General features: G+C 39.1%; 1 protein-coding gene across 2 annotated transcripts in view; it reads right to left on the minus strand.

Annotated features, from left to right (window-relative positions):
- The window catches only part of SMAP1 (small ArfGAP 1), a 147,658-nt gene that overhangs the window by 13,774 nt on the left and 107,105 nt on the right, over nucleotides 1-26,779 (minus strand). For both annotated transcript variants that reach the window (XM_037034362.1, XM_037034363.1), the window contains one exon: nucleotides 17,413-17,503. In XM_037034362.1, the coding sequence (XP_036890257.1) occupies nucleotides 17,413-17,503 (91 nt within the window). The remainder of the gene's footprint in view (nucleotides 1-17,412; nucleotides 17,504-26,779) is intronic.

Raw genomic sequence — 26,779 nt, forward strand, 5'->3', positions numbered from 1 at the left:
AGTTTCTACTCTAAAAGCAACCTCGTAAAAGATGCAAACCAGGCAAAAATGAGTAAGACTTCCCTACCCTGAATGATGGTGATGGTGGTACAATAATGCGAATGTAGTTAATGTTACTAAACGTACTCTTGGAACTGGTTAAAACCCTAAATTTTATGTGTATTTCGCCACAAAAAGAGCCCTAACTATACATTTTCTAGGCTTCACACATATGCTTATAAACATTCTTAAAACAATGTAAGTACAATACAAACATAGTTTTCTTTAAATAGAATTGTGTGTTGGGGTGGGGATGGATTGCATTCTATGATATTGTATGGACCTATTCAATAAGTGATTTATTCAATCATTCACGTCTGAGGGCATTGAGGTGGGCTGCAGACTTTCGTCTTTACAGAAACAGAGCAGTAAATACCCACAGTTCTTAATATAAAACCTGCACAGCTCACTTCCTTCCCTTAAGGTAACATGACTTCCATATCACTGCACTGTAAACAGCTCCATTTTCACATTACATTAAAAAAATTTTTAAACTGGTCTTTTAAAAAAATTTTTACTTTTATTTAATTCTTGTTCAAGTAAAGTTTTCTTATATTCCCAGTGCTGCCCCCGCAGTGCTCCCCACCTCCCTTCCATTTCTGCACCCCCCTTAGTTATTGTCCATGTGTCCTTTATACTTGTTCATGTTGAGTCCATCCCCTTTTCCCCTATGATTCTCTCCCCTCTGGACCCTGTCAGCCTGTTCCGTATTTGAGTGTCATTCGTCATATTTTGCTTGCTTGTTTGTTTTGTTGTTTAGATTCCTGTTAACGGTGATATCATATGGTATTTGTCTTTCACTGCCTGGCTTATTTCGCTCAGCATAATGCTTTCCAGTTCCATCCATGATGTTGCAAAGGGTAGGAGCTCCTTCTTCCTTTCTGCTGCATAGAATTCCATTGTGTAAATCTCAACAAGGCATTCTGCACAAACACACTTGGGCTGTCTTTGCTACCACAATTAGTGAAGCTGCTATGAAAGTTAACTCACAATGTCAAGCCCAAGCAACTTTTGAATCCTTCAGAATGAGCAACAGTGACTGCTGTGGCAAGGTTGTCACTATTTTCAAGTGATTGGGGAAAATTTTTGCTTAGCTCCCAAAATACACAAACTTTCTTCCAGGCCTGACCAACATTCCCTTCTTTACAGCCTTCTAATGGACACAGGTGATCTTCCTCCACTCTCACATCTACAGCGTGCTTGCCCTGTGATCGCCTTACCCAACTCTTCTACCCACAACCCCCCAATATGACAGATTTCACCCTCATGAATTTTCATTGTTACCACAAAAGCTGTGCAGTCACATAACTGTTGAAAAACAAATCTTTAACCTGAATGAAAACTCAGCCTTGCAAAATCAGTAAAGGCAAGTCTCCAGTGGTTTTCCTAACAGATTTCAATGCCTGCTAACTTGACTCACTACATTTGGCTTGCTGCACACATCCTTTAAAAAAGATTGTTTCAATTCCTTTTGAAGGTTGTGCTTTTCAGTTTCAGTATGTAAAAAGGACAGTTAAACCCTAGGTGTGTGGTTCAGTTGTTTGGAGCATGGTCCCATTCACTGAAAGACCACGGATTCAACTCCCAGTAGGGCACATACCTAGGTTGCGGTTCAGTCTTGGTTGGGATACATACAGGGGGTAACCAATCAATGCTTCTCTCTCATATCAATGTTTCTGTCTCTCTCTCTCCACTCCCTCCCTTCCTCTCTCTCAAATCAATAAAATATCCTTGAGTAATTAAAAAAAGTTAAAAGGGTTTAGCCAGTTAAGACTAGTTATCATTATCACCAACATAAACATGTTTCCCGGATGTTTTTATAGAATGTTTGCAGGTTATCATTTTGTCTCCATGAAATATGGAAAGGCTATCTCTTTCCATTATCTCCAGTTACAGAAACCAGGGCAAAGAAAGATTAAAACACCTGCTCAGCGTCACTTCCCCAGTTCAGTACCGAAAAACGTGCACTAGAACAGTCTTCTGACCTCTAGACCAGTGAGTGCTCCTTCCCTTAAACCACATTTCATCAAAAGTCATGTGTTTACAACAGAACCTAATAAAAAAAATCACTGAAAATAAAACGCAACTTTTAAATAGTTTATAATTATTTGTACTAAGTTAGAGAAGCAGCAACAGAAACAGTTCAAAAACCATTCGGCTCCATACCCAGTTTCTCATGTCTCCCCACTCCACTCTCCTCCTACCAAGCCCTGCACCTTCTCACGTCATAGGAAGGGAACAGGTGGGCGTGGTTATCACTGAGCCGACTGGGCTGAGGGAACCAACTGTGGCACATTATCAGTTAACAGAGTATTCGCAAATCACAGTTCAATGCATCCTTTTGATACATGGTTCACTAACTTGCTGACTGAATGAATAAAAGCTCAAGAGGCTACAAAGACAACAGAATATCAAGATGGTGAAAACAGTTTTTCAGATACATTTAATTTAAAAATTTAGAAAAAATAAAGTTTATTCAAATTAAATGGCTTAAGTAATGCAATGTAAGAAAAATATTGAAATCTGCATTGGTTACCTTTTGTGTGCACAATGTTACATGTGTGTACACCCAGACACACAGAAACCTCAAATATGGGGGACCTCAGACCAACCCACACAATGGCTGCTATGAGAGAACAGACGCCTGTGCAAACAGTGAGAATTCATGAGACCTGCACCTCGGGGCAGGTGTTGTGCTCCGCACTCGGCTACACACTGGTGGAAGGAGGAGGCAGCAATCCGTTTTAATCAGTATGCAGAAACAGTAGCTGGTGGACAATAAAAATAACGGGAGTTCCAGAATACAAGAAAAGCCTAAGGCAAATTGAAGAAATTCAGCTAGGACAACATCATAAAGAAAGATAATGAAGCACAAAGGACCCCTTAAAAAGGCAATGAGCAAACAGAAGAAATCAGGACAATGCAGTAAAATGAAGAAGGAATTTCAGTCTTAAAGACAAGGCATCAAGCCTACAGTTAGTTATTTGTTTGTGGGTAACCATTTTCTATGTCACCTTAAGGTTTCATACTAGTGTTTTTATCTGAAAACTGTGTTGGTAGGTGGCTGTTTTAAACTGCACACATATCAGACATTTACAAGAAAAGATTAAAAGTTTTGAGTTAAAAGAAAAAAGTTGTTAAAAGCAATGCTGTGTCTCACATGAACTCACAGCATGCCCAGCATGCGTTTACTGACCTATTTCACATCATGATGTCGACAGATGCTTTAAAAGGAGGTAACATTTCACACAAGACAAAGTCATGAAGACGAATCTCTACCACCAAGGAATCCTCAATATGGTGAGTGAGACTATTGAGTCTCTTAACTGTGACTATCCCAGAACTCATCTGATACCAAAATCCAAATGAGTGAAGGTAAACAAAGTATTTATAACAATATTCACTGGCTTCTTCTTGTTCCCTTCCAAGTGCCTTTGAATGGTAATTTATGAGCTAAAGGAAAATAATGCAACACTTTGCATTTTAGTAAAACACCTTTAACACTAATATTTTTATTTTTCTTATTGCCAGGTACTCTGCTCAAATATAAAACATCTCAGGTTAATCACCACATTATCTCAGTGAGAGTGTGTTTACACAATAAGCCTAAAATTTCAACAGAAGTCTGGTGCTGTACCTGGAAATCGTAACTGCTATAACCAGTCTGAGAAGATTTTCTTGGTGCCCCAAAGCACAAACGGGGTTAAAATCAGCAGTTACCCGACTTCCCTGTGAAGGCAGGGTTGACTTCACTACCCACTGCAGCCACAGTAGTTAGTTGGCTGAGCTCCCTCTGAGGCAACAAGTGACGCCAGAGTCCATGAGCCCCGGGACCACTGCCAGTGTCAGCCACATCACCCACACCTGATCAGTCAGGCCTGCTGACTCTCCCAGCTAACAGCCTGAGGCTGCATGCAAAGTGGCAGCCTTCCCAAGTAGGCAGCCTATTTTCATTTTTAGTTTTTAATGGCATCTGAACATATTCGAGTGGACAGACATGCCTCAGTATGCTACTGGCCTCTGTACTACATCAACCATATGTGTGCCCACAGCCACTGCCACGCCCTCATACGTTCTCACCAGGAAGAGCACAGCTTAGTTTAATGCTCACACAAAGCAAATGCCCAATAATGACAAATTGAAATGCTTTCCAAACACAGATTATGAGAGGTTGTCCTGGTGACAGCAGAGCCATGGTGGAAACGAGTCAGGCCATCCTACTTTAGTTGGGAGAAAAAGTGAAATAATGACAGTATTTCTGAAAAGTACCAGTGATCTGGCTACAAAATCCCTGTTTGGTCCCTGCTAACCACCACCTCATTTAGCGCTTGCTGATCTTTCCACCAGGAAGATCTCCTCCCTCTGAGTCTAGGGCCACAGTGCCTGCGGAGCCCCTGTGGCCATCGCTATTGATATCCCGGCTGGCTCTCCTCCTGTCTGCAGAGCCACCCCACAGACCTGGTTCCACTCCCACATTACAACTGCGTCCTTCTGGACTGGACTCCCTTCCCTGGTCTCCCCACTTCACCAGTGACAATGAGGCGGGAATTACCTATCTAAATCAGAAATGCGTCCTCCAGAGGAACTGTGTCACAGCTGTCACACCAGGGCACGGGCCAGTCTCCTGTACCGGCCGCCTTGTGGGCCAGAGAACATCCCCTCTGCTCTCCCGCAGAGCTGTTCCGTGTGTGCTGTCACAGCGCCCGACCAGCAGTCTGAAGCTGTGTGCTCAGTCAGAGGCAGATGGGTTTTAAGTCATAAGATGCTTTTTAAAGGCAAGGCATCAAGAGCTGTATTTACCTGGGAGGTTGCTTATCTTCTCCAACTGTTATTCACTCTAAAGGTGACCTCCATAACACATTAGATCTTACTTGAAATAAGTTTGCACAATACTTAAAAAATTCCCATTTGCTCCTCCCTCTGACTTACCAACAGCAAGAAAATTAACCTTTGAATTAAAGAAAATATCATTTAAATTGGGAATTTTAGTATTATTCCAGATTTCAAACTGAATTCTTATAACCAATTCTCTTACGTAACCCCATCACTTCTCTCAGCAATAACTCTCTGTCTCCTAGTTTCCAGACTGAAACCTCTTCCCCTACTTGCACACTGAGCTGCATTTTCTGGTATTTACTAGAGTTCTGTGAACTCTGCTGGGGCTCAATAAATATTAATTGAATTCATCCTTTACTTGAATGTCAGAGGCATTAGCTGGTCATAATCTATTTGTACAAACAATAAAAAAATGTCAAAGAGCAACGTTAGATTTTCTGTATTGCTAATCTAGTTTAAGGCAGATAAGAATATGATAAGTAAATGGGTGTTATGTTTTTCATTACCATTTTTGACTGAGCATGAACATTCAGCTTTCAGTATACCCTTGCTACCGTGAAAACTGCCAAGTCTAATTCTTCATCAGTAACCACTGAGGCATCATCCTAAGAAAGAACGAATTTAAAGTGGAAAGAGCAATGACAAAAAAGGCTGCTGCTATGAAATGCAATGATGCTCTTCTTAATGGCAAAAATCTGTCTTCTTAAAGCTTTATAAATTTTCATGTTATTCAAAGAACCCTTTTTATTTTCTATTCCTGAAACCATTTAAAGCTTTTTTCCCTAATAAAAATATTACCTGGAATTCCTTTATATCAAAACATAACTTGCTTTATAAATGAAATAAACTTCCATGTGTATTACCTTGTAAATTCAAGCCACAAATGTCCATATGAAGCATATTAAGATTTTCAAGCTATAGACTTGTCTTCAAATGCTTACGAAAATATAGGTGCCTGAGGGTTAAGGAGAACTATTTGTTTTTGTTGTTTTTTAATTACCCTTTCTTAATGCTAAATAGGTAGTATTTGGGCTAAATGACTGAAGTAGTCTGTCTCCAAAGACGACCTAAGCCATTCTGTTCAGGGCCCCCTTTCTGCATCTCTCCGCGTACCCTGGCCGGCTCTGCCTCGGGGACAGTGTGCGGGACGCCCCAGTGCTGTGCCGAGCGGCCCTGCAGCACTGTCTGTCCTCCAGGAGACACACAAGTCGACGTACCTGCTGTCTGGAGACTGCTGAGAAGTGGTTTAAGGAGTAAACTTCATAGAACTCATTGTTTTAAATACGTGAATTTAAATAAATATAAATCTATCAAATATTGCTGTACCACTTTACAGCCTCAAAATACCTAATACATAAATATGAAATAAATTGTATAATATAAATTTCTTCATAAATGTCTAACAAATGGTGACAGACTAGATTTCTTTGAAGCTGCCCAGTATCCTCAGTTTTTCAGGCAACTACACATCCTCCACAGGCTAAGACCATGTTTTACAACCATAGTTTCCATACCAACTTACCTCTTACTGATCTCTTCTGACCCCACGTTCAGGTTACAGTCTCAACCCCATATGGCATGCAAATCACCGTGTTAGGTGTTTCATGTTTATTTACTCATGTATTCTGGCCATCAACCGCAGAGGGATTTTACTTCCACTTCCCAGATAAGACGCTAGGGCCCAAGACAAAATATGGGTACTGCCTCTAAATCCAGTGCTCCTCTTATGACACAAAGCTGCCAGCTATCACTTTGACAAGTGGGCCCAATGTCTGTTTTGAATGGCACAATTATCACCTGGTAGTCTTAGAGTTTTATTTTCATCACAGCTCAACACACTGTAACAGTTAAGAACATGAACTTGATTCTGTAATTTACTAGCTGTGTGACTTTGGGCAACTTAACCTTGTTGTGCCTCAGTTTCTTCATCTATAAAATGGAAATGATAGTTTACCAAACACAGGGCTGCTACAAAGATCTGGTGCATAAAATATCTGTAAACACTCAAAACAGTGCCTGGCACACAGTAAGTACTACAAGATAATAATTTGCCATTCACCTGTTCCAAATGCCAAAGCCCCATGTGGTACTTCTTGATGGCAAAGCCTACCTCCCACTCTAGAGGTTAAATATTATTTCCCTAGCTTCGTTACCACTAGAATGAGGTCATAAAATCCAATTCAGGTCAGGGGCACCCTAAGAACTGGGCTGGGAAATTTTCTGGGAAAAGTTCTCTTTCCCAAGAAAAGAAACTTATACAGAAAACAACACCTTCTGGATCCAGTCCTATAACAACAAGGTGCTGAAGCTACACCAGCCATTTGCTGACCATGAGGGGACAAGTCTAAAGATCAAAGCTGGGGCTGTGCTGAGGGTGGCAGAACGGGAAGGAGGAAAGAGAAGCGTGGCTCCAGACCTCAATGTTCCAACACTGCACAGCACTGAGCAACCTGGCCTCTGGATTTCTCATCTACTGTCTTATATTTAAGGCACTTTTAGGCAATCAGAAGGAGCTTCACTCACAGGTCATTTTCTACTCCTTCAAGCACCTAAGTATGTTGTTCGCCGTACTGTCCACCAGAGGTTCTGTGCTGTTTCAGCACTACCAAGAAGTGCTCTTTTCTAAAGTCTGGGGTATCATCAAGATCTTGCCCCCGCCCCATGTGTTTCTGGTACTAGTAAGTACATGCGTATTTAGCCAGTTCCTACAGCAATATACTCACCTATCTGCATTTTCTCTTCTCCACAGGAGTGATTATCAAAAATAAAACCAATTCCTAAGACTTCCTTTTTGAAAGGGTGGCAATAGTTTATAACAGCTCACTAAACACACTCTTCTGAACACAAGCAAAGTAGTTTTTATCAGGTTTTAAACCATATCTGAAAAACAAACTATAAAATTACTTTGGGCACCTGTGCTAGAGTATTCCTTCTCCTTACCCTTCGGCCTAGAAAGAAGGGTGTGCACACGAGTACACAAACACCCTCCTGGTCTGGTCAATGCCCAACTCCCAAGACACTGGTGGTTTTCCAGGGTTACTGCTGGTTAAATCAGGCATTCTTTTAGTGTGTTCCCAAACTTGTTTCATTTTACAGCATATGGACTTTGAGAAACAGAAATTTCCCTGTAGGAGTTTTCTGTTTTAAGGTAAGTAGAGTGCTTTCTACTGGTATTTTATCTTTTAGTTTCTATCCAGAAAAATATTTTTGAAAGAAAAAAATTTACACAAAAAGGGTAATGGAGTTAGTTATCTCTTTCACTATATGAAACTGGAGTATACATTACTAAATAATTAAGTAGGTTATATATTAATACCTATGTAAATTAGCATTACCAACCCATCTTAATTTGGCCAAGGTGGTAAGTTTTATTTCCTGAAATACAGGCATGAATGAAAACTTGTATATTCCTTGAACTTGTCCACTGAGAAAAAAACAGGGAAACTCTCTTCTACTCCTTTACAGGCTTACCTCGAAGATATTGCTGGTTCAGTTGTACGCCACCACAATCCACCGCAATAAAGCAAATATTGCAATAAATTGAGTCACACTAATTTTTTGGTTTCCTAATGCATGTAAAAGCTGTTACTATACCACAGTCTATTAAGTGTGTGATAGCATCATGTCTAAAAACAATTTATATATGTTAATTTAAAAATACTTTACTGCTGCCCTGGCTGGTGTAGCTCAGTGGACTGAGTGTGGGCCTGTGAACCAAAGGATCGCGGTTCGATTCCCAGTCAGGGCGCATGCCTGGGTTGCAGGCCAGTTCCCAGCACGAGGCAACCATACATTGATATTTCTCTCTCTCTCCCCCTCCCCTCTAAAGGTAAATAAATAAAATATTTAAAAAATACTTTACTGCTAAGAATTGCTAACCATCACTACCTGAGCTTTCATCAAATCAATCTTTTTGCTTGTGGAGGGTGTAACCTCGATGTTGATGGCTGCTGATTGGTCAGTGTGGTGGCTGTGGCAATTTCTTAAAGCAAGACAACAATGAAGTTTATTGCATCAACTGACTCTTCCTTTTAAAAATGACTTCTCTGTAGTGTGTGATGCTGTTTGAACGCATATTACCAACAGAACTTCTTTCAAAACTGCCGCTAGGGCAGGGGCAGAGCACCAAAAACAAAGAACAACTTTTAAGGGCAAGCTAAACAGCATGCAAGAGTAAGGCTCCTGGCTTCGAGCTCAAGATAGTGGAGTAGGAAGATCCTGAGCTCATCTCCTCTCAATGACACCCAAACCACAACCACATAGAGAATAACCATCTCTGAGAACCTGAAGACTAGAAGAACAGATTTTCTGCAACTACGGATATAGGGTAAAAGCCACACCAAAATGGGTAGGAGGGGTAGAGACTAAGTATAGTCAGGACGTACCCTACTCCCCACTTCTCACAGAGTGACTCATAAAAGCCGGGGAGTGTTAGAACTGCAGAGGTCATCCCTGAAGAGCTAAGGGTCCGAGCCCTAGCCTGGAGGACCTGGACCAGATAGTAGAGGCCCTATAACATCTGGTTTTGAAACCCAGTAAGGTTTATGTCTGGGAGAGCCAAAGAGCTGCAGGAAACTCAGGCTGTGCTCTTTCTATGTCCTGGCACAGAGGCAGCAGTTTGAAAAGCACCTAGGTCAGACATGAAGGTGACACACTGATTAATTTTAGGGTGTGTGCTGGAGGGACAGGGATCTGTTGGAACTTTCTCTCGAACCAGAGTACTGGTAGGTGCCATTTTTTCCCTTTCCTTAACCTAGCTGGCTTGACGCTGTTTAGTGTCATATCTGACACTCTCCATTAATCTTACTAACATTGTTCACCCTCGCGCCAACCCCGGTGTTTCCATGAGGACCCACCTAGGATAGTGCCCTCACTTGGCACCAGCAGACAGCAGGCTTAAAATATTGGGCTTAAAATATTCAGTTAACCTAACATCAGGGCCCATGTCAGGTTAACTGAGTATTTTAAGCCCACCGTTGAGACCTACAGCTCAGGAAAAAAAAAGATTTCTTTCAAAATTTTGCCCATTGACAATGCCCCGGTCAACCAAGACCTCTGATTGAGATGTACAGTGAGACTTATGTGTTCATACCTGCTAACACAACATCCACTCTGCACATATAGTGCTACAAAACAGAGCTGTGAGTTGCCCCACCGTGGTGAATACCTAAGGCTCCACCCGTCCCTTACTATGTAACAGACCCAATGAGACAAAAAAATATGGCCCAAATCAAAGAACAGATCAAAGCTCCAAAAATAGAACATCGCAATGAAAAGATAGCCAACCTATCAGATGCAGAGTTCAGCACACTGGTAATCAGGATGCTCACAGAAACGGTTGAGTATTGTTGCAAAATAGAGGAAGGATATGCAAAGTGAAATAAAGAAAAATGTACAGGGAACCAACAGTGCAGGGAAGGAAACTGGGACTCAAATCAACAACCTAGAGCAGAAGGAAGAAATAAACATTCAACCAAAGAGAATAAAGAAACAAGAATTCAAAAAGATGTGGAGAGGCTTAGGAACCTCCGGGATAATTTTAAACGTTCCAACATCTGAATCATAGAGATGCCAAAAGGACAAGAGGAAGAGCAAGAAATTGTCAACTTACTTGAAAACACAATGGAGAAGTTGCCCAATCTGGCAAAGGAAGTAAGACTTCCAGGAAGTCCAGGAAGCTTAAGAGTGTCCCAAAGAAGTTGGACCCAAAGAAACACATCACAAGACACATCATAATTAAGTTACCCAAGATGAAAGATAAGGAGAGAATCTTAAAAGCAGTAAGAAGAAAGGAGAGAGGTACCTACAAAGTAAGAGAGTGCCCATAAGAATATCAGCTGATTTCTCAAAAGAAACCTTACAGGCAAGAAGGGGCTGGAAAGAAGTATTCAAAATCATGAAAGGCAAGGACCTACATCCAGATGACTCTATCCAACAAAGCAACCATTCAGAATGGAAGGGCAGATAAAGTGCTTCCCAGATAAACTCAAGTTAAAGGAGTTCATCATCACTAATCCCTTATATGAAATATTAAAGGAACTTATCTAAGTAAAAGAAGATAAAAAATACAAACAGTAAAATGACAATAAACTCACAACTATCAAAAACTGAACCTAAAAACAGAAACAAACTAAGCAAACAACTAGAACAGGAACAGAATCACAGAACTGGAGATCACATGCAGGGTTATCAGCAGGGAAAGGGGAGGAGAGAGAATGGAGGAAAGGTACAGGGATTAAGAAGCATAAATGCTAGGCACAGAATAAACAGGGGGAGGTTAAGAACAGTACAGGAGGTTAAGAACAGTACAGGAAATAGAGAAGCCAAATAACTTACAAGTATGACCCATGGACATGGACTAATGGGAGGGGGGAGGGAATGCCAGTTGGGGCAGGGTGCAGGCTGAGGGGAATAAAGGGGAGAAAAAATGGGACAAGTGTAATAGCATAATCAATAAAATACATTTTTTCAAAAAGAAGAGACACCAAAAAAATTTCAGTTAATCATGTTGTAAACAGATTAGGCTGTTTACAACAACATCCAGGCTGTTGTTCCATTTTTACAGAGTACAGGCAGGGCAGAGTTAGCTTCATTCTTAATGGCCCTAGAATCTTCAGAATGGTAAGTGAGCAGTGGCTTCAACCTAAAGTCACCAGCCTCATTAGCCTGTCCCGAGACAGTTAGCCTGTCCTTTGAAGCTTTAAAGTCAAGCACTCGCCAACTTCTCTCTAGCTATGAAAGTCTGAGATGGCATCTTCTTCTAACGTAAGGCTGTTTTGTCTACAATGAAAACATGTTCAGTGTAGCCATCCTTACTCACTGTATCTTAGCTAGATCTCCTGGATGACTTGCTGCAGTTTCTCCATCAGCACTTGCTGCTTTACTTTGCACTTTCAGTGATGGCCTTTTCTTAAACCTCATGAACCATCCTCTCCTAGCTTCAAACTCTTCTCTGTAGCTTTCTTACCTATCACAGCCTTCACAGAATTGAAGAGAGTTAGGGCCTTGCTCTGGATTAGGCTCTGGCTCAAGGGACTGTTGTGGCTGGTTTGATCTCCTATCCAGACCACTAGAACTTCTGTATCAGCAATAAAGCAGTTTCGCTTTCTTGTCACTCATGTGTTCCCTGGAGCAGCATATAATTTTCCTTCAGGAACTTTTCCTTTGCACTCACAACTTGGCTAACTGGTGCAAGATGCCTAGCTTTTGGCCTGTCTTGGTTTTTCACATGCCTTCTCCACTAAGCTTAATCATTTCTAGCTTTTGATTTAAAGTGAGAGCCGTATGACTCTTCTTTTTGTTTGAATACTTAGAGGCCAATGTAGAGTTATCAGTTGGCCTACTTTTAATATTGTGTCTCAGGGAATTGGAGGCCCCAGAAGAGTAAGAGATGGGGGTTGGCTGGTCGGTGGAGCAGTCAGAACACACAACATTTATGGATTAAGTTTGCCATCTTACATGGGCATGGTTTGTGGAGGCCCAAAACAATTACAGTAACATCCAAGACCACTGGTGGTCACGGATCACCATAACAAATAATGAAAAATTTAAAATATTGCCAAAATGACCAAAATGTGAGAGACACGAAGTGAGTAAATGCTGTTAGGAAAATGGTACCAACAGACTTGCTCTATGCACAATTGCTGCAAACCTTCAATTTGTTTAACAACAACCAAAAAGCAGTATCTGAGAAATACAATAAAAAGAGAAGTGCCTGTACACAGTTCAATATTTAGAATAATACATAACATGTTCAGATATGTTAAGCAGAAACTACCCTAGATTAAAGTGAGTAAGCATAAGAACAGACAATTTTATTTATGCAGTGAACATGCCCTGAGCTAGCTTTTCATTACCAAAATCATACTTAACTCTTTGTGAGATGCCTTCCAGAGCACTGAGAGGATGTGGTCCTCTCTGAAACCTTCTTTGGCCCACCTAGTTACATATTTCCCCTGTACCTGACAGAAAGGATGCTGGCCAAGTCTCCTGGGACAGGCCAGGCTGCTCTGCAGCACTTTTGGGGCGCATGGCTGGCAACGCGACAGAAACCCCACAGGAGGGCTTTCTGCCTCTGGTGAAAGACTGAAGTGAAACTTGTAAGGCCAAATTTAACACCAGCAATTTATGAGGTTTTTTTCCAAGACTTGCGTTTGGAGCATATGCTTACCCTTTAAAATTTTATTCTCAGACAGGGTCTCCTGCCAAAAAAAAAAAATACTGCTTAATTAAAGTATCATTAGTCTGGGGGATGATCCTAATCAATTGCTAAGCAGTCTGTCAGTTTTTAATCATGTAAAAACTAAGTAAAAACCAACAAAGACTGAGCTAGCCTAACGAAATAATTCCCAGCCCTAGTATAACTATACAGGTAGAAGACATAAAAATTCCACCCCTATAGGCCCTAGAAGCTTTCAATTCTCTTCTAACTTATGAAGAACCTATTCAAGATGTGCCTGTCTCTGAAGTTTGATTTGAGTCTAGAGCATTCAGGCATTGTTCAGTTTTCTCCTTAGTCAAGAAGGGTCTGGAGCTCTTAGGTTATATCCAAGGCTAGAGAGAGGGCAGGTAATAACCAAGTATCTGTCCCCATTTCTGGTATTGCACTGAATAAACAGAATTTCTGCACGATTTAAACAGAAATTAACACCTAAATATGAAGTAATTTTTGCAGGTATAATCAGGTACATAAAGCAGAGGTCAGCAAACTATAGCCTGCTGCCTATTTTTAAAGTTTATTGGAACACAGCCATAATCATTTGTTTAGGTCTACTTACACACAATAGGAAAACTGGATAATTACAACAGAGACCACATGGTCTGCAAAGCCAAAATATCTGGTCCTTGTCAGAAAAACAATGCTGATCCTGACTAAAAAGTATATAGAGAGCATTTATGTTTGTCCCTGGGATGGGGAATAGATCAGGAAAGGTGATATGAAGTGGGTTTAGCTTGAGTTACCAGGCTGAAGAAAAGAACATGGTCTCACCAAAGACTCATTTAAAAGGAAGGTTGAATTACAGTCATATGCCTCTTAACAAAGGAAAATGTGTTGTTAGGCAATTTCATTATTGTGCAAACACAGAGTGTATTTACACAAATCTAGGTGGTATAGCTTACTACTGTAATTGCATGTGGTACACTTTTATAAAACTGGCCGTGCAGTTGATTTGTTCACACCACAAACATGCAAGCAATGCACTGTGCTGCTTGCCAAGACATTATCAAGGCTACGAAGTCACTAGGCCACTGAATTTTTTCAGCTCCATTATAATCTTATGGGACCCTGTTATAAATATGGTCCATTGTCAACTAAAAAGTCATTATGCAGTACATGACTACACTGAAAATGATCTTAACTATTACCCTATTATTAGATTCAAAGTGAATTAAATTATGTAGGGGTTTTCTGAAAATGTTCAAGTTAATACCTATTCTGGTCTCACTCATATGGGAATATGCTGTCCTTTTTGCATGAGCACAAATCATACTGCTCCCTACTCCAACCACGCTTCCATTTACAGGGGGAAACCTGAGTCCCATCAGGGAAAGTGGCATGCTTAAGACCAGAAAAAGTCTGCTGCCCAAGGTGGTCCCCAATAATCAATACTGATTTAGGAGCACTGTATGTTTTCAGCTGAAAGGGACCTGTGATTCTGTGGTCTCCTAGACTTTCATGAACTTGTCAAATTTCGTATTTATCACCGCTTTCAAAAATTCCTGAAAATATTTTTTAAAAGAATTTGGGATATTGATAACCAGCATGAATGAAGAGCTATATGTGCTCTGGGTAAGACACTCCCAGTTTCTTGCGGCTAAAACTCCATCAGCAAGATATCTCTCTTTCTGACCCCATCGCCCACCCCTCCTACCTTAGGAACTCTTCCATTGTATGATCTAAAACTGTCTGTCACCAGGAATATCCTCTGTATATCCTTAACCTCTTCTTCTAGCATTCCCTTCACCTTCATGCCCTAAATGAACCTAGGTTCTCCCCTGAGACAATGTTTCCTGAAGCTCTCCCACTGTCAAAAGACGGCTGTCTCAGGAGACACACAGACCCTGAGCCACAGAAAGAAATGTGAACTGATGCAAGCCACTTAGATTTTGGAGTTAATCGGTAGAATGGGCAGCAATAGCTGACTGTCACAGAAACTGATACCAGAAGAGGAGAGTGAGGGAGCTGCCATCACCAAACCCTGAAGTGGCACTGACTTCGAGATTAAGAAGGCAAGGAAACATTTATTCCTGTAAGAAAGGTAGAAAACGTATCAAATGAAGTTCTAGCAGAGATGCCCTAGTTGACTCCATCACAGACCTGAGGGTGAGATAAACGTTTATTGATATAAGGTAAGCTCTGGGGGGCTTATTTCCTATGCAACATTATTCCAATAATAGCTGGTATCTAAGGCCAGTAGCAATCCACTTTTCTACTAGATCTCATACCCCTCTTTGCTACAACAATTTTTCTTGTCCTAAATCATCAGATTTCCCTGTTCTACAGGTTTATTCCCAAAGGTAAATATCCTATCCTTTCAATTGGTCAGCAAATCCTATTGGCACTATCTTTAAAATATATCCAGAACTTAAATTCTTATAACCCCCAATGCCAGTGCCTGCTCTAAGTCATCCTCATCTCTCAGCTGTACTCTTGCGATAGTTTTCTTAGTGGTTTCGCTGATTCCAAGCTTCCTCTGCTACAATCTATTCCTAACATTGTAGCTATAATACTTTGAAAACAAGTCAGATCATATATTTCTTTGCCCAAACCCCTTTGATATATCTCCAGAACACCCAGAATAAAAGCCAAAGTCACAATCTGTCTGCCCCTCATCACCCCTTACTTCTCTCCACTGTCACTCCCCTTCCCCAGATCATTCCCCTCTAGCCACACTCTCTTCCGTGCTGGTCCTTGCACTCATGAAGTAAGCTGCTACTGCAGAGTCTGTCCACTTGCTGTTCTTTCTACTGAGAATGTCCCTGCACCACATGCCCAGATACCCATAACTTCTCCGGGTCTTTGCTCCAATGATATCTCAGTGAACACCTCTATCCTTAACCCTATTTCAAATTACAGCTACTCACTTTTGTTTTATTTATAGCACCTACCATACATGATCTTTGACATATTTCCTGAACTTTTATTCACTGTCTCCTCAGATAGAATGAAAACTCCAAGAGCTCAGGTATTTTTTATTTGCTTTCTTTCATAGCTATCTCCCTAGTTCCTACTCTGGTGCCTGGACACATAAAAGACACTTGACAAATATTTGTTGAGTCAGTGAGTCGGTCTATAGGAAGAGTCAGGTCTGGTTTCTATCTTACATTCCTAAGTTAGTTATAAACTAATAAACCAGGCACCCATACTGGAAAGAAAATGCTGCAATGAAGAAAAAGATGCATACATATAGTTTCAATTAGATTTTTTCCTTACTTTTGTAGTAAGAAAAGTCTTTTTTTCTTTTCTCTCACAGCAAAGGAAATAAAATACAGCAATTATGAGGACTAGAATTCAACATAATTATATTTAGAGCCCTGGACTGAAGCTGTATTTTCAAAATTACCGTTTTTAAATAATTTTAACTCACTACTTAGTTTTTCCACCATAGGAGATTTTTAACCCCCAGATGTATATCTGAATGTTATATCAGCTTCTTAAGAAATGAATAAAACATTCGACTGTAATTCTTCACACGGAAAACAATTTACTCAGTAAAAACTAAGATCAAGAAAAGCAGTGTATGAAGTTCAACTCTCCCTTTCATTCTTTTCCTTTCATCTCTCTCTAACTAAAAAAAATGTTTAAATTAATTACTGCTGGAAAGCTCAGATATTACTAAAAATAACCATTTACCAAGCTATTTTAGAGAAAAGAGAAGAAAAATGTAAAACAAACCACAGCAGCAGTAGATAAGCAAGGTACAAGCAATTCTTGAATGAAAAGGCCTGTTTACTTACCAAGGAGACCACACATACCTATCGGTGATGAGACTAAACATGACATGAAATTAAAATGAGCTCTATTGTCATCAGGTATATAAAATGAATCTAGCCAGTAGGTATAAGTATAAAGTATGTTGCTTCAGTTAACTAAAACTAAATTTTCTTTAAACTGGCATATTTTACAATAAGGTTGCCCCAGACTTATTTTGCTAAGAGACACCCCTGCCCCCACCGCCACACAAACACAGACAAAATTAGACAGACAGGAAGAGACAGAGAAAGAGAATGAATCTACTCTTTACATTTTGAACTGTCACAGTCTGCCAAGCCTTTGAAGATTACTTTGATATCTTTTCCTTCCCCAAGGAACTTATTACTTGGCTTTCAGTGAAGACAGTGCTGACACAGACTAGCTGTCTCCCTTATTAAACACTTCCTTTTTTTGTAGGAACTAAAGCAAAGTAATCATACCATTTTCAAATCCAGTTAGCAGGTATCTTTTAGCATACTGACAATGGAGCAATTATAGTAAATCGAAGTAAGGGTTCCAACTGCTCTGTAACTCCAATGGTGACTGAGGTTTTCATTACTCACCGAGTCCTAAAAGATCAACAGTGGGCTCCGCAGGTTTTTTAGGGCTGGTGCTTTTTTTAGGCTCTAATTGCTGATCTTCTTTCTTCTGCAGCTTTGAAGTAAATAAACAGTTTTATTAGTTTTTCTTAAACCAATCAAAACTTTAAAGCCCCAATTATACATAATTTTGATAAAAGTATAATGAAGCCTTAAGCATTTATTATTATATGAAAAACAAGTTAACATGATTATTGAGCTCACAGTGACAAACCTTACATATTAGGACCTCAAAATAGTGAATATATAAATTTAACCTTAATAAAATTGTTCTTAACCACTTAATTCATCTATGTGAAATTACACTTCAAGAACTGTATTTGATGTTATTTGCTAGTCACTGTTAAGGTGCACCCACTAGCAGAGGGTGGGCAGGCCTTGCAGTCGTTAGGAGCACAGTTTACTCCCCCACCCACACTGCTGACACGTAAGACAACACGGCACCAAGAAAAGCCTATTGAAATGTTATTTGGTAATGTTTTCCCCAAGTCTAGACTATTAGTTACATTTTAAATATAATATCCTTGTAGTTTTCAGAAGCCCAAGTCACAGTTACGCATTCCAAACCATCTTTCTCTTTCTCAAACATATGAAAACTGCTGTATAAAAAAGGATTTTAAAAATCCCATTATCTGTCCAGGCCAATGTGGCTCAGTTGGTTGGACATCATCGCCCCACAGAAAGCTAAAGGTCACTGGTTCAGCTCCCCGTCAAGGCACAGGCCTAGGTTGCAGGTTCAGCCCCTGGTTTGGGCGTGTGTTGAGAGGCAGCCCAATCAATGTTTCCCCCCACATCAATGTTTCTCTCCCTTTCTTTCTGCCTATCCACCCTCTCTAAAAATAAAAATAAATTTTAAAATGTTAAAAAAATATATATATGGGGTTTTCAACTCAAAAACTTATCTCTCTATAACCAAGAAAATAAAACATTCGTTCACTCATTCCTTTCTCAAACCACTGCTACAAGATAATTTATTCTAAAACTACTTAAATTACTGTTAGTTGAGTTCATTTTAAGCTATACTGATATATAATTCCTAAAAAAAAATCTACCCTTACTTGTTTTTAATCACTACTGTCTCCCTCAGAATTATTTTTAACCAATTAACCTACCATTGCAGATATCAATTCTTTACTAACCTTCTGAAATACAAAATTATCAACCTGTAGCTACATAATCCTTTCATATTCTTTTCCTTTCCAACCTCTAGTACACATAAGATTTACCTTGCTCAGCTAAATATTAAATAAAGTATAGTTTATAATAACAAGGTAAGGAATTCTTTTCAAATTAACACTAAAGCTGCTAGAACTTCCTCCCCCCCTACACTTTTTAAAAAATTGGACTGGTTGTGTTAATATAAACACTCAAGTCTGGAAGATAATGAGAATTAAGTGGCCATGAGCTTGCCAATTTCAAATAACTCCTGGGCAGGATCCTAACAGCACCACGGGGAAAGCCTTCGTTTGTCACATCCCTGCCTAATACTCTGGATATTAGGACTTAAGTGTCTTCTGTTTAGAGGCAACTTAAAATCCAATCAATGATTGAATTTAAAATTAGAAAGCCTGAAAGATGCAAATAAATTTAAACAAACTTGCTAAATGTGTTCATTCTTCACATTAACTGAAATTCAGATATTATACACCAATTAAGGATAGAATAACTAAAACTTATTTTATGCCCCTCATATTGGAATTCTCCTTGATATAGTATTTTACTGAATATTATTCCATGGAAAGAAGCATGGGACAAAAATCAAACCAGTGAAGGGGTCCCTCCTATTCATCTTCTCTAGTCTAAGAATCTAGAATTTCTTTAGGCTAAAAGGATTTCTTTTTAAAAATTCAAATTCTGGTTTGAGTTATTTCCCCACCAAATTGGAACCACCTTTTAAAATACTTTCGAATATGAAATTACCCACTTGCTGCCTGAAGAGAAGAAAGCCAAGGCCTCTAGCAGTCCTGACTCCCGCCCTCCGAGCTCCTGCACAGACAGCAGACGTGTAGACAGGTAGATGTGCAGAACTACCTCAGAGATGACCACACATCTATGTGTCCTAAGAGTTTCACTACTTCCTTAGATTTCCATTGCACCATAATTTGAAGAGATGTTTATCAGCCATTCCATTGGAAACTATGTAATGTAGAACACGTACACAGTTGTGCAGGGTAAAGAGAAAACTGAAGGTAGGCATAAAGGAACAGCCTAAACAGACTTTATAAAACTGCAGGTGTGCCCATCACTGGGTTCTGAAATCTATTTTATAGAATTCAATTTTGGTATTAAAAAATGAAACAGAACATAAATTAGAATGCACTGCACAAAGCAGTCATGAATGGTTTTGCACATTTGTGCACGTGTGAGTGCATGTAAGCTGGACTGGATCATAATGTAAAACAAATTTCTTACCAGAATATAGGTTGAGAAACTCTGCTCTGAAGGAAAGTCTGGTCTTTTGCTCCTACTTACATGAATGGGGAGTATCAATGCCCTAAACTTTACCAACTACTCCAAAGAGAGTTGACTAGTCTAGATGGATTTCAACATTTCAGACATGAATTGCCTATAGTTGGCATCTCATAGGTTTTCTCATAAACCAGAAAAAAGCAAAACAGGTGATCACTGTAAGAACTGTCTTATATCCCTTTATTCTCAAATCTCGTTAAGGCAGCACTTAAACTGTTCCATACACATCAATGCGTGGAAAGAGACACTTTTAGAGGTAACTCTTCTGTATCTACATAGTAGCACAAGTACTACCTTCCTGTATTAGTGAGAGCTACAAAGACTGAATTCAGGTAATATTCTTCTTTGCTCATAACTGTAAACATAAAAACTGACCTCACTATTTTTATTTTGAAACGTATTAAGAGAAAACTCAAGGACAGATACACCAAAGCACCAAACCATGTAAATGAGAAATCTTCCTGAAATTCTTACAATAATACTTAAAATTTTAGAGCTAAATATCCATAAAAAGTATTAATTTTCTATACATTTCTTTGAGTGACTACAGTAACAAGTGAAAATTCTCATTCACACAACCGATCTCTCTGTAAAATAAGAATTAAGTATTTTTGTCAGTGTTAGATGAGTGTATCTAAAAACATAGACTCAGGGACTATGAGTTTTTAAAAAACCTCTAAAACAATCCTTTAAATTGTGCAATCCTCTAAAACAAAGATAAACTAAAAATATCTAGGTATTATGTTTTATTCCATTGTAACCTGCACATAAGCCTAACATTGTCACCAATAAATTCAGAGACAGAGCCTATTTCAATAAGGTACTACTTCCAGCTATTAAATCATGTCCATTGCTGCATTTGCCCAACGCTGCCATATTCTAACAGCTGAAAAATTTCAGTTTTTAACTGAAGGAAGACTGTGGATAGCCTCAAATATTGGTCTATGCAGAGAGAGTCAAACTAACAGACCTCCTTTCTTTACCACATTGCATAATTCAACATATCAAAAACATTTTAAATTATCAAAATCAAACCTCAAGAAGATAAGAAGTTTGGAACTGTTTTCTCCTTATCCCTCATTAACAATCACTGCAGCAACAAGGCAATGTGATGGCTTTTAAATAGCCTGGTTTACCAAGAAGGGAGAAGCAGCACTCTACAGTTACCCTGAAAACTGTCTCATGGCCAATGTAAAGGCTACTTAGTTTCTACAACAAAACATATTTGTTGCTCTATTCTTTTTATGTATAAAAAGAACTTATATATACACCTCTAGATTAATGCCAGAGAACTATAAATAGATTCCCAAAATGAGTGACAGTTAAGCAAACGGGTGTGTAACAGATTATTCCTTCCTGAAAAGTTTTTCTAAAATGAAAAAAATCTCTTGCTGGCCAGTATGGCTCAGTCCGTTGCACCATCCTGTAGACCGAAAGGGATCAAGTGTTTGATTTCCAGTTGGGGCACGTACCCAGGCTGCAGGTTTAACCCCAAGATGGGGAGTACACTGGCAACCAATCAATGTTTATCTCTCATATCTCCTATCTCTCTCTCTCTCAAAACAATGAAAAAATGGCCTTGGGTGAGGATAATTTTTTTTAATTAAATGAAAAAACATACCTGATTTCTAACAAGGCTTGCCTATAACACCATAAGATAAATGTTAAACATCAAAAATATTCATACACAAACTATAATTTATAGCAAAGATTTCAACCAGAATGCCACAGCACTCTGGTGTGCTGCAAGAATGTTTAAAACACCTGACAACTTAGTTACGGGCATTGACCTCTTTTCCCCTTCAGGGGTGTTCAACCCGCTTCCCTCAGGCCACATGTAGCCCAGGATGGCTGTGAATGTGGCTCAACAGCAAATCATAAATTTACTTAAAACCTTTTCTTTGCTCATCAGTTTTTGTTAGTGTTTGTGTATTTAATGTGTGGCCCAAGATAAGTCTTCTCCTTCCAGTTAGGCCCAGACATACTAAAAGGTTGGACACTCCTGCTAGACTGTCAAATTAAAAAATGACAACAGCTAACACAACAATAGCTGTCTCATGTGAATGATGCAAAATTATACCTATGTTTTGTCAGATCAGCAAAAAATATTTTTTTGGTGTGCCGCAGAATTTTAGTCATTAGTTTATGTGTACCATGAGATAAAAAGGGCTGAAAATTGCTGATTTGTACCCTTGTTCAAAACCAGGGACTTCTGGATAAGATGGAGGCATAGGTAGATACACTTTGCCTCCTCACACAACCAAAGGACAGCAAATTTAAAAACAAAACATAACCAGAACTGCCAAAAAATCGAACTGTCTAGGAGTCTGACAACCAAGGAGTTAAAGAAGAAGAAACATTCATCCAGACCAGCTGGAGGAGCAGAGACAGGCAGCTGGGGCAGAGAGGTCTAATAGCAAGGCAGCGGCTGGTGGAGCAGGAGGTCCCACATTCGTGAACAGATAAACCGGGAGGAACAACTGGGGAGTGACACAGACCACACAACCCAGGGTGCCAGTGCAGGGAAATAAAGTCTCAAAACCTCTGACTGTAAAAACCTGTGAGTATTGTGACAGCAGGATAAACTCCAAGCTTCACAAGAGAATTTGGTGGAGAGACCCACAGGGTCCTAGAATATACACAAACCCACCTACCCAGGAATCAGTACCAGAAGTACCCAATTTGCTGTGGGTAATGAGGGAAGTAATTGAAAACCCGGCCAAGAGCTAAGCAAGCAGCACTGTTCTTTCTCTTGGACCCCTCCCTCACATACAGTGTCACAATGTAATGATGTGGGTTGCCCAACCCTGGCAAATACCTAAGCCCCCACCCCTCACCATGCACCATGCCCTGCACTGGTACAGAAACAAAAAAACATGGCTCGAATGAAAGAACAGATCAAAGACCCAAAAACAGAACATAGCAATGAAAAAACAGCCAACCACCTATCAGATGCTGAGTCAAAACACTGGTAATCAGGATGCTCACAGAAATGGTTAAGTATGGTTGCAAAATAGAGGAAGAAGTGAAGGCCATGAAAAGAGAAATGAAGGAAAATGTACAGGGAACCAACAGTGATGGGAAGGAAACTGGAACTCAAATCAACAATTCAGATCAGAAGGAAGAAATAAACACTCAACCAGAAGAGAATGAAGAAAGAAAAATTTTTTAAAATGAGGAGGTTTAGGAACCTCTGGACCAACTATGAACATTCACATCTCAATCATAGGGGTGCCAGAAGAAGAGGAGAGCAAAACACCTAAAAACTTATTTGAACAAATAATGAAGAAAAACTTCCCCAATCTGGCAAAGGAAATAGACTTACTTCTAGGAAGTCAGGGAAGCCCAGAGTTCCAGAGAAACTGGACCCAAGGAAGAAAACACCAAGACTCATCATAATTAAGTTATCCAAGATGAAAGATAAGGAGAGAATCTTAAAAGCAGCAAGAGATATGGAGACAGTTACCAACAAAGGAGTTTCCATAAGAATATCAGCTGATTTCTCAAAAGAAACCTTGCAGGCAAGAAGGGGATTGAAAGAAGTATTTGAGGTCATGAAAGGTAAGGAACTACATCCAAGATTACCCTATCCAACAAAACTATCACTTAGACTGGAAGGGCAGGTAAAGTACTTCCCAGATAAGGTCAAGTTAATGGAGTTCATCATCTCCAAGCCCTTATTATATGAAATGTTAAAGGGACATCTTCTAAGTAAAAGAAGATGATCAAAAATATAACCAGTAAAATGACAAACTCACAACTATTAACAACTGAACATAAAACTAAACAAAAACAAACTAAGCAAACAACTGAACAGGAACAGAATCACAGAAATGGAGACCATATGCAGGGTTATTAGCAGGGAGAATGGTGGAAAAGGTACAGGGAATAAGAAACATAAATGGTATGTACAAAATAGGGGGAAGTTAAGAATAGTGTGGGAAATAGAAAAACTAAAGAACTTATATGAACAACCCATGGACATAAACTGAGGTAGGGAATGCTTATGGGAGGCAGGGTGCAGGGTGAATGGGAATAAAGGGGGGAAAAATGGGATAGCTGTAATAGTGATCAATGAATCATTTCAATAAATCAATACACTATATTAAAATTTTTTAATTAAATAAAATAAATAAATAAATAAAATCTATACCAAGGGTACCCAACCCCAAGGCCACGGACTGGTACCGGTCCACAGTCTGTTAGGAACTGGGCAGCAAGTGAAGCTGGCCTGATGCTTGAGCTCCACCTCCTGTCCCCCAACACCCTCACCCCCATCTTCCATGAAACCAGTCCCTGGTGCCAAAGAAGTTGGGGACCCCACTGTACTATAGCATACATGTTCTGTTGTATGTTGCAAATAATAATAAGATAAAATTATTTAAGGTATCTGAAATATAGCTATGATATAATAATAAGTAAAAAGTATCTTAAAGCCAAGTTTTAGAAAATATAAGAAAAATGCTATTATCTTGTTAGGATTTGGGGGCACGAATATAATAAAGTATGGTAACACTATAACAAAAAAAGAATGCCTTTAATGGTATCATTAGTAGACTGGATGTGATTGAGGAAAGAATCTCTGGGCTTAAGGATAGGTTAATAGAAATTTCCAAAATGGAAAAACAAAAAGACTGAAAAAATAAAAAGAAAGAAAAACAGAACATCTAGGTGGGACAACTACAAAAGGTGTAAAATACGAGTGCTGGGAATAATGGAAGACTAACAAAAGATGAAATATCTGAAGCTATAATGGCTGAGAAGTTTTCCAAATTAATGTCGGACACGAAATCAGAGATGCTCAGAGTTCAGAACCAAGCAGGATAAATGCTAAAAACAAAACAAAAAAACCTATACCTAGTCATATCATTTTTAAACTACAGAAAATAAAGAAAAAATTCCTGAAAGAAGCGAAAGCAGGAAAAAACCTACAGTGAAACAAAATATAAAGTGGCAGAGAAATAGAGACTTACTCGGGCTAATAAAAATGTGAGTGAATTTGTTATCAGTAGATTTGCCTTGCAAGAAATGTTAAAAGAAGTTCTTCAGAGTGAAGGAAAATGATATAGGTCAGAAACTCAGAACTAAATAAATGAAGTATAAAAGCAGAAAATTATAAACATTTGAGACTTTAACATTACTATGTATAATTAAACTTTCTTCTCTTTTTCTTTACTACACTCAGAAGCTGATGGTTTTATGTCATTGTTATTATCGGGTACTATGACCAAACCACAGCGTTAGCAAACATGTTTGTGTAGTACTATGTAATTGCAGTGTGTTGGATCAGATACCTTACAGTGTCTCAAGGTTTCTTTTATGGCCAGGTTAGGAACTCTCTAGGAATTATAGCAACTTATTACTAGCTCATAAGAAACCTAGCAGAGAATTTCATCCTTTCACCGTTTGCTTTAAGATGAAGTCTACAGTGGAAACAGAAGTTCAGTGTCAGAAACTACTCAATTCTCAAACACAAAAGATGCTTTCCCTAAAGCTCTTGGTTTTAGTACAGTAAAATATCTAAAAATGAAATAACATCACTGTTAGTAAAGGAAAGAACTAAAACTTCATACCTACTTTATTTCAGATGTTATTTTGTAGTTATGAGATACCATTTGATACTTAGTAGGTATAAATTCAAAGTATTCTAATAACACCATAATGAATCCACCCAAAGATGTAATTTAATGTTACCACAATCAAAATAATCACAATAACAACTTCCATGTATAAAGTTCACATGCACTAAACCATGTTTTTTTTTTTTTTACTTTTATTATTTAAGGAACATCTAAGATTCACATTGGCATATTAAGAATCTGAAGACCATGCTCTTTGAGTTAAAAGTGCTATACTGTTAATGCAGTTACTAACTGCTAACACTATGGCCTATACTATAAACACTACTATTGTTAACCTCCCCGCCTGGGCCACTAGCTTCCAACCCAACATAGTCTCTTCTTCTCCAAAGAATGGAAACTCTTTCTTTGGCACTTAAATGTGGCTATTTCAGGAAAATACCATTCTATTTTTCAACACTTTACTTCCAGCTTTATATCTTCTTTTTAAACTAGGGAATGATAGGTAACTTCAAGCTCCTATCTTCTAGTTCTGCCAGAAAAATAGAGGGCTCTCAGCTTAGTGATGCTAGATAAGGAGAAACATGAGGAAAAACTTTCAGAACAACTGAACACATTATCAAAGTTATCAGCTATTTTACCAACAACCAATAGATTGCCCTGTATGAAAAATTACTGTTACTGTTCAAGTTCCAAAGTCAGAGCAAAATAAATGAAAACTGCAAAGTATTTCCTGCAGGGTTTGGGTAAGCACAAAAGCCAACTGATAAAGAAGACTGCATCCATCATCGGATATGCACACTCACTGCTTGTTCCAGCGGCAGCGTTACTGACAGAAGACAACTGCTAAAACAAGTTACTGCTGGCAGAGATTCAGGTCAGGAGCTGTGGGGATTTGAGTCCTGACACACTTAGACTATATAATCACACTCAGCTCCCATTTCTTCCTCTGAAGAATAAGGGGTTGGACTACACTGCTTATGCTGCTGCCAGCCCTAACATACTAGGAGAATGCAAATAAAATCTCGTGTGGACCCTAAATATCTCCCCTCTATTAAAATGCTTGTGTGCCTATGGGTACCACTGGGCTCCATCTATGGCTAGTGCGCACATTTCCATACAAACTATCAGTTACTGTGCCAGAATCTTAAACGCAAGAAAATACCTTTCTAAATGGCAAAGCCTATAGACATTTCAAGATACATCATCAAGACATAAATTACTTTCACTATCAGTACTCTATTAACTAATCCTCTTAGAACTACAAAAATTTATTAATAATT

This window comes from Sturnira hondurensis, unplaced genomic scaffold, assembly GCF_014824575.4.
Source record: "Sturnira hondurensis isolate 20B ecotype Veracruz unplaced genomic scaffold, ASM1482457v3 Scaffold0022136, whole genome shotgun sequence".
NCBI lineage: Eukaryota > Metazoa > Chordata > Mammalia > Chiroptera > Phyllostomidae > Sturnira > Sturnira hondurensis.